This window comes from Protopterus annectens, chromosome 1.part0 (assembly GCF_019279795.1).
Source record: "Protopterus annectens isolate FY-2018-M chromosome 1.part0, PAN1.0, whole genome shotgun sequence".
In the NCBI taxonomy this organism is placed as follows: Eukaryota; Metazoa; Chordata; order Ceratodontiformes; family Protopteridae; genus Protopterus; species Protopterus annectens.
In genome coordinates this window covers 935196937-935212260 of record NC_056725.1, presented here as the reverse complement: position 1 = coordinate 935212260, position 15324 = coordinate 935196937, and the positions used below count along the sequence as shown (strand labels likewise).

At 42.0% G+C, this 15324-nt stretch overlaps 1 protein-coding gene across 17 annotated transcripts in view; it reads left to right on the top strand.

The window, feature by feature from the left end:
- Positions 1-15324, top strand: part of PTPRK (protein tyrosine phosphatase receptor type K) — a 3469591-nt gene that overhangs the window by 3343059 nt on the left and 111208 nt on the right. For all 17 annotated transcript variants that reach the window (XM_044064217.1, XM_044064183.1, XM_044064208.1 and 14 more), the window contains one exon: positions 3800-3949. In XM_044064217.1, coding sequence (XP_043920152.1) covers positions 3800-3949 — 150 coding nt within the window. The remainder of the gene's footprint in view (positions 1-3799; positions 3950-15324) is intronic.

The following is a 15324-nucleotide window of genomic DNA, read 5'->3' as shown; positions in this document are numbered from 1 at the left end:
ACTACCCAAACATAGACTGGGAGCATTACTCAAGCCCCAACCCCCTAGCCCAAAGGTTCCTGGAATTTATAAACTCAAACGCCATGGAACAACTAGTCACCACCCCCACAAGAAGGGATAACATACTCGACCTAATCATCACCAACATGGGGACTCTGTGCTCCATACCAGAAGTAAACCCCTCATTGGTAAAATCAGACCACAAATTAATCTCACTAGACATCCAAAACCCCTCCCCACCCCCAGCCCAGAAAACCACAGTGAAAAACTTCTCAAAAGCGAACTTCACACTTCTCAAAACAGAGGTGGAATCCTTCAAGGCCCCCGGGCCAAGGGAAACTACGGCCCAAACAGCTGAATCCTATATAAACACATTCTATGGACACCTCCAGGAATGCATGGATCATGCTATCCCAAACAAAACCAAGGCCCAATCATCCAAAGGCAGGCGTCCAGCCTGGTGGACCCCAGCCATAAACAAGCCATACAACAGAAGAAGGAAGCTACTACATGATAGAGCAAAATCCCTAAAAGGGAAGGCATCTCTGATCAGTACTAGCAAAAAATTACGATCCCTCATAAAATCCTTAAAGGCAAGCTTCGAGAAAAAAATTGCACAAGACACTAAGGATAATCACAAGGCTTTTTTCAGCTATGTTAGGAACTTGGGGTGCAACTCCCAGATATGCTCAGAGTTCATTCTAAATGACAAAAAATTCATGGAACCCACAGACATCGCCAACATCCTGGCAGACAGGTTTAGTGCAAAATTCCCCCCCCCCCCCCCCCAAAAGAGCAAATATCTATCCCAGCAGAGTGTAGCCCCCCCCTAGCATCTCAGATGCTCAGGTGAAAGCCGCCCTCTCCAAAGCAAAAAACACTGCGTCAATGGGACCGGACGGTGTCCCGGGCTGCGTACTACATGAACTTCAAGAAGAATTAAATCCTCATGTAAAAATGCTGTATAATCTCAGCCTTACTACAGGATATGTACCCAATGAATGGCGTACAGCAATAGTGGTCCCTCTCCACAAAGGTGGTGCCTCAATGGACCCTGGAAACTACCGCCCCATAAGCCTGACTAGCCTAGTCTGCAAGGCTATGGAGAGGATCATCATAGAGCTCATAAACAATGACATTGGGGACCTACAGACACTGGATCCTACCCAATTCGGCTTTGTAAAGGGCAGATCCTGCCTCTTGAACCTGGTCGACTTCTTTGAATCAGTCACCAAGGCCATAGATGAAGGGAAGGTAGTCCACACAGCCTATCTGGACCTCACTAAGGCATTTGACACAATACCCCACTCGGGCATCATAGATAAGCTATCCAGCCTAAATATAAACCCCTATGTCACAAGATGGGTTGCAAACTTGCTCAAAAACAGAGCCTACAGAGTCCGAATTGCTGGAGCCATGTCTGACTCAAAACCGGTCACAAGTGGTGTCCCACAGGGCTCAGTCCTGGGACCTCTCTTTTTTGGTATATATTTCTCCGAGGTACAGGCTAACACGGAAGGACTGTGGCTGACCAAGTTTGCAGATGACTGCAAACTGGGAGCCATAATAGACTCTCCAGCTGACACGAGCATCCTTCAAAAAGGTCTCACAGAGACAAATAACTGGTGCCAGAGCCACGGACTAAAGCTTAATGCCAAAAAGTGTATAGTCATACCCTTTGGAAAAAACAAAGTACCCACAAATTATCACATAGGAGGAAACCCATTAAGCACAGAGGAAGTAATCAGGGATCTGGGGACCCAAGTTGATAGTAATCTCTCCTTTGACAACCACATTGCCAAAGTGGTTAGAAAAACCTTCTACATAGCCCACCTTATCAAGAAAGGATTCACATCTAGATCAAAGGAGGTCATAGTGCCCCTTTATGCAGCCCTTATTAGGCCCATAATAGAATACAATGCCCCTTTTGGGATGTACCTAAACTGACACCTGCAGCAACTAGAAAGACCCCAAAAGTACCTCACAAAAAGAGTCAAGGGACTCAAACAGATGCCATATGCGGCTCGGTTAAAAAAACTCCAGCACTACTCAGTTGCGTACCGCTTACTTAGAGGCGATCTATGCCTGACATATAAAGCTATGTCCAACCCAGAATTAATTAACTTGTTCCACCTCAGAAAATCCAAATCCCTTAGAGCTACGCCCTCGAGGGATCTGAACCTCAGCATAGAAATAAACAGAACATGTTGGAGGGACAGATTCATAACCCAGAGGCTCCCCTTGCTCTGGAATAAAATCCCAGTCCATGTTAGACAAAGCCCCTCACTGACTCTCTTCAAGAAAAATCTAGATGAGTGGATGGGGGATCGTAGGTTTACCCCGGGGATTACTTCAGTGTCATTACTAGACAGAGGCACGGTAAACTAACCTTAGTAAGGGCTCGGTAAACTCGAATCAAAGGGTGGCGAAAGCCAAACACACTCGGGCTAGGCTTATAAATGCCTCAGGGCAGATAGCCTAGTATGAACCTATAAGAGTTGACCAACTGGTTTGGGATTTGGGGACATGTGGACAACTTTTGATCAACGTGTTCATTGATGTAATAACGCCCTTCTGTATTGTACAGTGTGTAGACAAAAGTATTGTGTCTAGATCTAGAGAAGTCATTGTCCCCCTTTATTCGGCTCTCATAAGGGCAGTCATTGAATATAATGCCTCCTTTGGCATGTATCTGTCCAGACACATGCAACAATTGAATGCCCATGCAGATATCTTACTAAAAGGATACAAGGCCTAAAAAACATTTCCTACAAGGACAAACTCAAAGCCATGTGACTGTAATCTGTATCCTACAGCCTGCTGAAAGGTGACCTGTGTCTGGCTTAGAAGGCACCCTTTGACCAAATACTGAAGGATTTTACTGCACATTGGTAAGTGAAATGGGATCAGGAATACTCTGTCTACGGATCTAATCCTCTTTGCGAGTTCAACAGAACCATTTGGAGGGACATGTATGTGGCAGAGAGGATTCTACAGCTATGGATCAGACTTCCCATCCACATAAAGCAGAGAGCATCCCTGTCCATATTCACTCACAAGTTGGAGCTATGGATGGGAAACAGCAGCTACTAAATGTTTTATTACATGTATGTGTCCCCTTAAATTATCTATGGTATAATCCCAGTTATTCTTATTATGGGTAATTTATAATTATCGACCATGGGATGGGTAAGGCCAATCTCTCATGTTACTACCAGGACAGAAAAGGAAATTGATTAGTATTAAAGTAGCCTGCAAGGGCAGCTATCCTAGTACTTGCCTATGGACCTATGATGGGTGCTGAAGTGGTAGTTATAATACATGTGTGTGTGTGTGTGTGTGTGTGTGTGTGTGCGCGTGTGTATATATATATATATATATATATATATATATATATATGTGTGTGTGTGTGTGTGTGTATATATATATATATATATATATATAAATTTAAAAATGGCTATATTTGCTCATGGTTTTCGTGTTTGTTTGTAGTACTGATTGCTTGTGAACAGCATTTTTAATGTTTTTGCGCATGGACTGTTTTACATGTTTTTCATATATTTTTTTTAAACTTTATATAATGAAGGAAATTAAAGAAAGTTGCAATGGTAGGACTGACAAGAGGAGTTAATCAGTCCAGCTTTGTTGACAAAACCACTTTAGGAGAGCATTTTTAAGTATTGAACTGTAAAGTAATTTATTATTGTAGATGTTTGTCTTGCATTGAGGTATAGTATCTGTTGTAGTGAAGTTTGTAATGAAGAATATGTCAAAGTTTTATGTATTTATATTTTCCTAGGAACAGTATATTTTTATTCATGATGCTATTCTGGAAGCTTGTCTTTGTGGAGAAACAGTAATACCTACTTGTGAATTCAAAGCAACGTATTTTGACATGATCAGAATAGATTCTCAAACTAATTCTTCCCAGCTTAAAGACGAGTTTCAGGTAAAGCAGTGCAGCATTCTTTATGCATTATGCATTCTTTCACAGTTGCTTGTATTTTTATTTCATTGTTTTGATTAATGCATCATTTCCAAAGTTAATGAACTGTTTTCACAAGAGACTACATGAACAGAAGTTTGCTTTTTAAATTGCTTTGTAATGTGTTTTAACAAAGCAAGCCTGAAATGTACCATTTTCCATTTCATCTTTAGTTGAGCGTAATGCATTTACCTTAGAAGTTTCATGTCAGAAAACAAAAAGGAAATGTTTACTTACCTGTTAATTTATTTTCTTATTTACACTGCAGTTGTTTGCAAAGCTGATTTCCATAATAACTTGAATTATTTCTTGCAGCAGTGGTAAGGTAAGTTAGTAAGAGCTCATTGAGAATATCGCAGGCTGTTACTGTTTATTTTCTTCCATTTTTAGATGCCCTGATACATGACAGTGTAATAGTTGTAAGCATCTCTGAGCACCTGATAGGTTTTTCTGCCAACTGTGACTGGTTTTATCGCTCTTGTGGACTATAGTACATTTTACTTCCAACATTCATGAAGGGAATGCCATCCAGACCTCTTAACAGTTTTTACTATTCCTTTTTTGTTGGCTAGCTTTTGATTGATTGAACTAATTTTTGAGTTGAGGGCAGCTTTGAAGTGATGATGTGATCAGTCAGGTGTGCCAAGTACCTGGTTTAATAATAAGTGTATGCCATTACCAAGATTTACGGTTTTAACATAACGTGGTTAACATTGTATGATCAGAGCCAGAGAGTTACTGTCTTGGAAAACAGAGCCCCATACTGATTGGGGTGTAGTAGCACTGGTAGGTGGGGGAGCAGTAATTATGTGATTTGAGAGGTAGCAGATAATGGCAAGAAAACAAACTGCATTTGCAAAATTGTACAGAAGTGGCTCCACCAGCCAGGAAAAGAAGCATGCAGATTATGAAAAGAGGCTTATAGGATAATGCAGGTGTTGTCCCCTACCTTCTGTCAACTGTACCATTTAGTGAGGATTTGGGTTTCTAGGGTTTGGTTGAGATGTGTAGCAGGAGAGCCAGATGACAAAATAGTAATTGTCCCATACTCTGTCTTCACTCAGCTTGGAGAAGAAGCAATTTACAGAAAGAAGTAAGCACTTTGTGTGGAGTCTTTGATTGAACAGTAAGGATATGCAGTTGGAGATGGGGATTTTACTTGGAAAAAGTCTGTATGAAGCAGGTCAAATCACTAAATGCAAGTCATGGATTCATTTATTCCCTAGAAAATGTTTGTCTTAGTTGATCTCTGTTGCCTTGAGAGAGTTAAGCCCTCCCAGCCTTCCCTTGTAGATGTGCCTAGCCACGCAGGAGATGTTGAGTAGCAAATTTCCAGTATTAGATACATTCTCAAATTTTTGGCACTGATAGATGGAGCCTGGTCACTGTGGGTGGTGGGTTGTCTTGCAGCTGTTGTAGAGCTGTGGTTTAATTTGGGTGGCATGTGGCAGCATAAACCAAGTGTTGAGATCCTGTTAGAGAGGTCAGATGAAGATTAAGTGACTGCATGTTAGTCCATTTACAGATAACCGCAGTGGGAGGAGTTTGGAATCAAACTTGTATGGAAGCATGGAGTGCAGCTGTCCATGCATTCATTTCTGGAGAAGCCATTGAACATAAGGAGTGGAAACACAATCTGAGGATAAAATATGCAGTGACGGTGTGAAGTGCACTGAGTGTCTGAAGACCTGGGGATTACAGGCCTTCGGTAGACTTTAAAGAGTGTCTGTAAATAGAGAGAATTTGGAATCATCCTGTATCTTATATGTAAATGAATGCCTTGTATACTTTCCATAGTATGTTTTTTTTTTTTCATTTAGCGGCTTGTTGAGCTGTAGTGTTGAAAGGTGTATTGACCATTGCTCCAGTGATAGAGGACTTTTATTGGTTGCTTCGTATGCTTAATTTGTAAAACAGAACAATCTTTTTTATAGTAATTCTGCTAAATACTTTGAGTGTTGTCCATAGATCCTCATTTACATCATAAATAGACAAAATTAGCTCTGGACTTTGCCCCTACTCCTTTAGGAGCAATACACCTGTGTTATGGTGTCTAACATTTTGTTGCCCTGTGTCCTACCTCTGGTGCTACATAAAACTGGAGGTGACTTCAGTTAGTGAGCTGATGAATCCAGTTTCAAAAGGGTTAGCAAAAAGAGGATGTTTACATTTGCAAGCTGTTGCAGCTCTGTGAGCTGCAGGATTTAAGAAACTCACCAAAGAACTCTCTGTGCTGTATCAGCACTTGTAGTAGCCTCCACCCCCTCACTTCAGCTTCCTAGCCCATTATAAGAAATAGGACTCTCTCAAATCCCCCCCCCCCCCAGAGAATCATGTTCATCCTTGAAAGACGAGAGATATTTAGCCTACATTTTTGCGGGTGTCTGTCCCTGTCGGATACAATTTGATTAATGAATAAATACTTTGCTCAAGCTCAACACTTGACGGTGCCTCCTTTTAGGGGGCCCTCATCCTCCTTATGGGGCATTTTAAATGGGAGTCCTGGGGACATGTCCAAGTATGTAAGGCTTCTTGTACGAATTATGCCTGTATGAGCCTGACCCTGCTGCTGTCCCTTCAGTTTTTCTGAGGCCTTTAAAAATGCTATTGCACAGCTTCATTGTAGCTTAATTTACAATGTTCTAGCAAGAAGAAATACAGCAGGTTTAAAAAGCTTCCTGGTACCTTTAAAAGAATACAGTGGTGAACCCAACCATGGTCCCCCTTGATGAGGTCAGGGACTCCAAATTCACTACAGCCTATGATATTCTCCCAGTTGCTACCAGAGAGTATGGAATTAAGCTTTAGGAAGATGTATGTATTTGCCATTATTGCCACCCAGACCAAACTAGCAAAATACCAGGGAAAGATCCTGAAGTAGATTCAGGACTTTACCTGTAGAGAGCAATAATGAGAGACCTTGAAGTGTCATGTTAGGTTACGTGTTTGTCCCAGACCACACAGAAATAATCAATGATGTTTTAAAATGTGGGTGTGCCATGGTATACACAGCCTCTAGGGACTTACTCTGTAAGCAAAAATTAAATAAATAAGTAAATAAAACATTGGTCAGTGTAGAGACAGTCCAGATAATTCTGCAGTGATGTGTCACATTAACACACATGTTGTTAGGGGGGCTTATTTCTATATTTTTATGCAGGCTGAATGTGCTGGCTGTGGACCTGACACTACAGCTGAGTTTTAATCTCTAGGCAGTCTTCATCCACCACTTGTACTAAAGTAATGGGCAAACAAACAAAACTTTAGACAGCTTTAGTGAGTGGAAGCTGGATGGATGTGGGGGGACAGTGGTCTTTCTATGCATAGTATGAAGGTATGACAGATATAAGCGAGTCTTATTTGCTTCACAGGGCAACCATATATAATTAAATTAGTAATTTATCCTTCTCTTATAAATTGTGTGTTAATGGAACTAGTAGTTTACTTTCAGCAGCTGAACACATTACTTTTTGGGGTCCAGCTCAGCTGTTCTTTTTTTATTTTACTGTTATTTTTTTCTTTTACTTCAGTGAAGAGGTGTATCTTAATATTTAGGATCCCTAGCTCAGTTAACCAGAGGGTTCCAGGCTCACTTGTTCGTAAGATGTCATTTGAAACTTGCTCCAAAAAGAACAAAAGATGGCATGGGCTGTTTTTTTATGTCTTTGCTCCTTGGTGATGTTCTTGTTGGGGAGGAGACCACCTTCATTCTGGGGATGTCCATCTGTCCTTGAAGTCAGACTGAATGATCACAAGTCTACTTCGAAGTCCATCTGATTGCAGTTTTAATACAGCAATAATTCGTAATCCTGTTATTTGAATCTCTGTAGATGTGTTGAGGATCCTCACACAGCTGTACTTTATAAGGAAAAGTAATCCATTTTGGAAATTTTACCCTAAAAGATGTACAAGAAAATAAGTTATGATTTGGGTGCATGCAACAGTACCTAGGATTAGAAAGATGGGAGAAGGGGGCATATTTGGCAGTTGGATGGTACTTGCTTTCTTCTAGAAGTGACAAGAAAACCTTGATCAGTGAAAACCTTGATCCCACACTTGCTTGGAGAAAAACAGCTCTTGTACTCCCTTTCCTCACTTATCTAGAGGAAAACAGTTTTTTATTCAGGCATGTCCAAGGGTCAGCTCCCAGTGTTCTCTCCTGTCTATCTGATGAATCGGCATCTTGGGGCAATGTACAAATTGCCTCATGTACACAGACAACCCTCTCCTCCTACCACCCAACACTACAACCTGTGAGAGATGCACTTATCTAGCCAAACTGGAGGTAAAGCTCTCTGCAACCAAGACTGAACTTGACATTCAAGAGGAGAAGGTGAACACTTGCACCACATCACACATCACATAGTCTCACTAAATCTGCACCAACAAAATCCACACATAGAAACATAAAAACATTCGCGGAGGCTCTCAATATTAATCTGCCCAAGCAACAGAGACCTCCAAAGCAGAAATGCAAGCAACTTCCACCCCCCAACACAACCCAAATGACACATAGCCCACAGACTCGGTGTGCCACTCAGCCACAGCCAATAAGGCAAAACAACGTGTCCAACACACTAGTCATAAGTGACGCTGTAGTCAGGCACACTGATGTCCCACTCACCAGGCTAAACAAGGAGAAGGTTACTGTCAGCTGCCTGTCGGGTGCCAGGATCTGCCACATAACCCCCGCACTCAATCACTCCACAATAAGTACAAATATGACTTTGTGATTATCCATGTTGTTGGTGTGAACGACCTGAGATGTACCTCCCTGGACTACATGAAAAAAGACATGGGAGAGCTCTCCGATCTTGTAGCCCAGGCAGGTATGACCCTAGGCCTGAGTAGCATTCTGCCATCGCCCAGAATGATACTGCAGTACAAGGACAAAATGATTGACTTAAACAATTGGCTAAGCTTCTGGTGTCATTCTAAGGGGATCCAGTATCTGTCTGCTTGGGATGACATGGTTGACAGACCACAATGCTTTGCCAGAGATGGCCTGCACCTGTCACCCCTGGGATTCCGGATACTAGCTAAGGCTCTTGCTGCCCCTATACTGCCTTTTTTAGGCAAGGGTCAAATGACAAATTCATCACCGTAACAGGAACAGGCAAGCAAAAACTGAGGGTAATGCTACTCAATACTAGAAGTCTAAATCTCAAAATGAACTCACTCAAGGCACTCCTTAAAATGGAGAACATCGATATCTGTGCAGTGACTGAGACCTGGTTCAAGGCTCCAGAGAGCACCCCTGCACTACCAGGCTATAACTCATACCACACTTTTTGGCCATGTAACCTGGACCAGAACACCAAAGGCGGAGGTGTGTCCATATTCATTAAGGATATCCGCACCTCCAGGCTAGTTGCTTAGCATAATGCATCCAAGGTTATCCAAGTGCAACTAACTCTGGGCAAAACTGCAATCCAAATTGTAGCTTGCTACAGATCCCCCACCATGCCCCAGGATTCCCACTCCTCTTTTCTTCATGTACTGGAAACTATTAGGGTTCAACCAAACACCGTAATAATGGGCAATTTCAACTACCCCCACCATTAACTGGGAAAACTACTCATGTACCAACTCCTTCACACAACGCTTTTTGGAATTCATAAACTCTACTGCCCTGTATCAACTTATCCACACCCCCACCAGGGGCAACAATATCCTAGACCTAGTCATTGCCAGCATGAGTGACCGGTGTTCCACACCTGAAGTCAACTCCTCGTTGGTCCGATCCGACCATAAGCTAATCAAATCACCCTTGATATCCACATCCTGCCCCCACCCCCCATTAAGGAAACCACGGTAAAACATTTCTCCAAAACCAGCTTCATGGTTCTTAAGACAGAAGTGGTGAACTTCACGACACCCATGCAGATGGGCAATACAGTTATGACTGCTGAATCCTACACAAATGCACTCTATAAGCACTTACACGAGTGCATTGATCGTGCTATCCCAATCAGAACCAAGACGCTATCCTCCAAAAAAGGAAGCCAATCTGGTGGTCCCCTGCCATAAACAAATTGTACAACAGAAGGAAGAAATTTTTGCAAAAGAGAGTAAAATACCATGAGTTGGAGGAGCTCCGTGGTCAGCCTCAGTAAGAAGCTGAGATCCCTTATAAGATCCTCCAAAGCTATCTACAAAAACAAAATCGCCACTGATTCTAAGGACCAACCACAAAGCATTCTATAGCTATGTCAAGAATCTCAATGGCAACACCCAGATCTGCTCTGAGTTACAGCACAACAGCACAAAAATTCAGAACCAACTGATATTGCCAACGTCCTGGCAGATAGGTTCAGTGCTAACTTTATCCGCCCACCCTCAAAGGACCCATATCTATACAGAAGAATGCAGAGTCCCTGTAATCACAACTACGCAGGTAAAATCTGCACTCTCTAAAGCCAAAAACATAGCATCCATGGGACCGGACAACATCCCAGGCTGCATTTTACACAAACTTCAGAACGAACTGGCTCTCCACCTAAGCACCATGTTCAATCATAGCCTCACATCAGGCTTTGTGCCCACTGAATGGCATACAGCAATAGTTATCCTACTCCACAAAGGGAGAGCCACTACTGATCCCGGGAACTATCGGCCTTTTTGCCTGACGAGCCTGGTCTGCAAGGCCATGAAACGTATCATCATGGAACTCATAAACAAAGACATTGGTAACCTCCAAACTCTGGATCCCACCCAGTTCAGGTTTGGGAAAGGCAGATCATGCCTCCTGAACCTGATCAACTTCTTTGAGGTAGTCACCAAAGCCGTAGATGAGGGTAATGTGGTTCACACAGCCTATCTTGACCTCGCCAAGGCTTTCGACACCATCCCCCATTCTGGAATTATAGCTAAACTCACTAAACTAGGTATAAATCCCTATGTCACAAGATGGGTTGCCAACTGACAGAACCCAAACTGTAAAAGTTGCACACTCCAAATCTGACCTCAAAGCAGTGACAAGTTGAGTACCACAGGGTTCAGTCCAGGGACCTCTCTTGTTTGGTATCTACTTCTCTGAAGTACAGGCTAACACAGAAGGCCTCTGGCTAATGAATTTCGCAGATGACTGCAAACTAGGAGCCATAGTTGAGTCCCCAAATGATGTGGAAATCCTACAGAAGTGCCTCGCTGAGACAGATGCCTGGTGTCAGAGCCATGGCCTCAAGCTGAATGCCAAAAAGTGCATTGTCATCTACTTTGGTAAAAACTCTGTACCCATGAACTAATACATAGACAGCAGTCTACTTAACACTGAATGTGTAATAAGAGACCTTGGGACCCAGGTGGACAGTAGTCTGTCCTTTGATGGTCACATTGCCACAGTACCTCCCAAAGAGGATTACTGGCCTCAAACAGATACCCTACACTGACCGTCTCAAAAAATTCCAGCTTTACTCCGTAGCATATCGCCTACTTCGAGGTGATTTCTGCCTAACATATAAAGCTATGTCATACCCAGAGCTGTTGGACATGCTACACCTAAAGAAATCCCAATCCCTCCAAGCTACACGCTCTAGGGACCTAAACCTTGTCACCACAATAAACATGACATGCTGAAGGGATAGATTCCTGTCCCAGAGACTTCCCATACTCTGGAATAGGCTACCCATCTATGTCAAGCAAAGTTCTTCATTAGCATTCTTCAAGAAAAATCTTGATGAGTGGATGGGAAATGGGGAATGCACCTCGGGGATCACTTCTGTGTCTCTGCTCAACAGTGGCACAGGAAAATAACTTTCTTGGGTGGCGTAAGCCAGGGAACCTTGTTGGCTAGACTTAAGCAGGCCCTCGGGCCAATAGCCTAGTACCTAACCTATTAACCTATAAGAAAGTACATGTGCAGTGTTCTTAAGTAAATCGTGGAGAAATGAGTTGTGGGGCATTGAATGTTCAATGGAGTAGTTTAGCTTAGTAATTTTATATTTTGACATTTTTTATGTTTATATCTAAAATACCACAGCATTCTGTCAACCTTGTCAGAATCTAACCACATCAAGGTCTGGGCATTCTTCAGGAAAAAGCCCTGGACCACTTTCATGATAATTTTCTTGAAGTCTGGTGAGACATCACCCCTGCATACATCTCGGAGCAAGAAATCTGGACAAAGCAGAAAATAATGAGGGGACAAAGGCCCAAAATAGGGACAGATTTTAAATACTGCTCTTATAAACTTGAATAGTTGATAGAATAACAGGTTTTGTATTGCATATTTTCTAAAGGATATAAAGTCTGATACTCAAATGGCTGTCATTAATTATTATTTAATGGCTTCAATCTTCAGTGATTTGCTAGAAAAACACATTTTATGAGGAACAGACCAAAAATATAAGGCAAAATTCTGGAGAGTTGAGAGGTATGCCCCCAGAGGAAATTTTTACCAATCCCACAGTCAGTAAACTGAGTGAATCCTAGTTTGACCATTATCTGTGATAGATGTAAGTGCTTCACTGTTGGCCCTAATACCTTTTTATAAGGGCGCCCTAAAGAGAAAACCACCAAAATATATAATATCAAGTCCATGTCTTGTAATATACAAATGGGGAGGAATGGCTTTTAAACTTCATAATGCAGCTGGTTCTTTAATAGTGGAACTGCTTATCCAAATGCTTGTCATAATGTGTATTGTGTAATCTTTGGACATGTAATAATCTGTTCTAGAATCAAAAATTCCTACAAAATATGTGATTGATAATAAGAAAAACAAGGTGATGACAGTAATTTGCTTATAGATGCTGGGGAGCAGCTAATGGAATTTGTGTGCTGAAATCTAGGTCACTAACCTGTGTAAGGGAACATACCATGGTGCATCCTAATGAGGGTCTTTAATGGCCAATTTAGTTATCCTGTAGAGCACAGGTTAATTAATTATTGTAAGGTCTGAAGGGAGACTGTTGCTAGACTAATTCGTCCTTGCTAACAGATGCCCTACGCAGACAGTCTCAAAAAACTCCAGCTTTACTTTGTCGCATATCACCTACTCAGAGGCAATCTCTGCCTAACATACAAAGCTATGTCAAACCTAGAGCTGTTGGACATGCTTCACTTAAAGAAATCCCAATCCTTCCGAGCTACACACTCTAGTGACCTAAATCTTGTCAACACAATAAACAGAACATGCTGGAGGGATAGATTCCTGTCCCAGAGACTTCCCATACTCTGGAACAAACTACCTATCTGTATCAAACAAAGCTCCTCATTAGCACTCTTCAAGAAAAATCTTGATGATTGGATGGGAGATAGGAAATTCACCACGGGGATCACTTCTGTGGCTCTGCTTGACAGGGGCACAGGAAAATAATTTTCTTTGGTGGCAAAAGCCAGGGTACTGTTTGGCTGGGCATATATAGGCCCTAGGGCCAATAGCCTAGTACCTCCCTATGAACCTATAAAGCAGTCACATAAGCCACTGTTGACTATGGAATGGGGAACAGTGACTAGTGTTGAGTTTTCCTGTTTGCTGGGAAGCAGAAACTAGATGGAATAGTGTTAATAAAATTAAATTAAAAGGGAGGTATATTGTTAAACCTGCAGAATACGACACTGGGAAGCATATGAACAAAACAAGATTGCTGGAAGGCCATTGATGAGTTTTATTGATTGTACTTGAAAGTTGCAGCTAATGTATATGTGGTTTCCCTTCAGGTCTATATCATGGCATCAAAAAGTAATTTCTTTAAACGGCTTTCAATCAAAAATGCCATTAATAGAAATTACTTTTGTGAGATCACAGTACAGTGATTGGAAAATTTGCCCTTTCTTCACTGTAGTGCGATCTCGGAGATGCTGTATATATTTAGAGGGGGGTGTGGGGAGCGCAGTCTCCCACAAGAGCAATTTATATTAATGGCATTTTTGATTGAAAAGCCATTTGAAGAAATGACTTTGCAGTGTCGTGATGTAGACCCTTTTCATTCCCTTAGCTTATCTTTTTCTTCCATTTCTTCCAGGTACCCTTGAGGATTCCCTTTGATTTGTCAAATGCTTTTTTACTGTTGAATTGAATCATCTAGCTGATTTGGCCTGGTTCACAGTACATTGAAAATTAATGGTGGAGAATTGGTGCGCAGTTAGGTTTAGGAGTTTTCCCTTTTTCTTCACTGTTGTGTGATCTTTGAATTGGTATATACATAGCAGAAGGTGTGGTGGGCAGACCCCCACATGGAGGATGCAGAGGGATTGCCTCCATATGAAAAACTTTATTTTGGTGTTAGGTCGTACTTTCCTGTAGATGACTGTGTTTTGCTCATATTTTTTACTTTTGACAGGCTTAGTGTTTGCAAGGTGAGTGTTGGCAAAGTTTTCATTCAAATTGTACAAATTTATATTCCCTTGAAACCTTTATATGGACCTGCACAGTATCGCTTACTGCCTTTAGTAATGTGCTCCAAATCCCCACCACCAGTTATGTAAAATACGAATCCCCTGTGTGGTTATCCAATGTCATTACTCCCATTTTCACACCAACAGTGTGGTACCTGTGTGATGATCATCATTTAGATTACTAATGCACTCCTTATTACTGGGACTTTAGCTGGTGAAGACACAAAACCTGACCTCACTTCCAGACCTTAGCACCCTTCCCTTTCCAAGCACGACAGACCTCTGCAACTCAGGGATGCCAGGGTATATCCTTTGTAAAACTGCTCATGAGATTTCCATCTTCCTTATTTTAGCTTGAGTGCATCCATCTGGTGGGGGCTGACCTTCTCCAGAGTTTAATACTGATAAGTACAAATTGTAAAACTGTTTTACCCTTTTCTGGTTGTTACTTTTGTTGTTACCAGTAACCTTGTGTCATCTGGTCTAATCAGCCAGAATTTCAGACTTGTTCTAGGATATGTCATGCCACAAAAAAGTTCAATCATTTCAGAGGCAGATTTTACATAAGGACTTGCAGTGCCCATTGTGTCTTTTGTTTAGGACCCGAACACAGTAAAAGACTCTACAGTTTGTCAGGGATTCGTAAAAGTGAAAGTGTTCCCTGCAGAACTGTTTATATAGGCAGGAAGAAGCTTGAGACCTTCACTTATTCTGCTGTAATATCCTTATTCCTTGGCCCCTGACATCTCCCACTCCACTACCCCCAACCGCCAACCCCAAGAAGTGCATTATACTTAGCTAGGTATGTTGGTGATATGACATTTGGGTATTTGATGCACCATACAGGCATAGACATGTAGGACCCAGTGAGGCACATTCACAGCCCCAAATTACTGCTCTCAGATTCCCTGAGCCTCTGAGGAAGCTCCCTTGGCAGTCATCATGCCATGAAAGACGCAACATCCCACCATGGAGACAACCATGGTTTGTTTATTGGA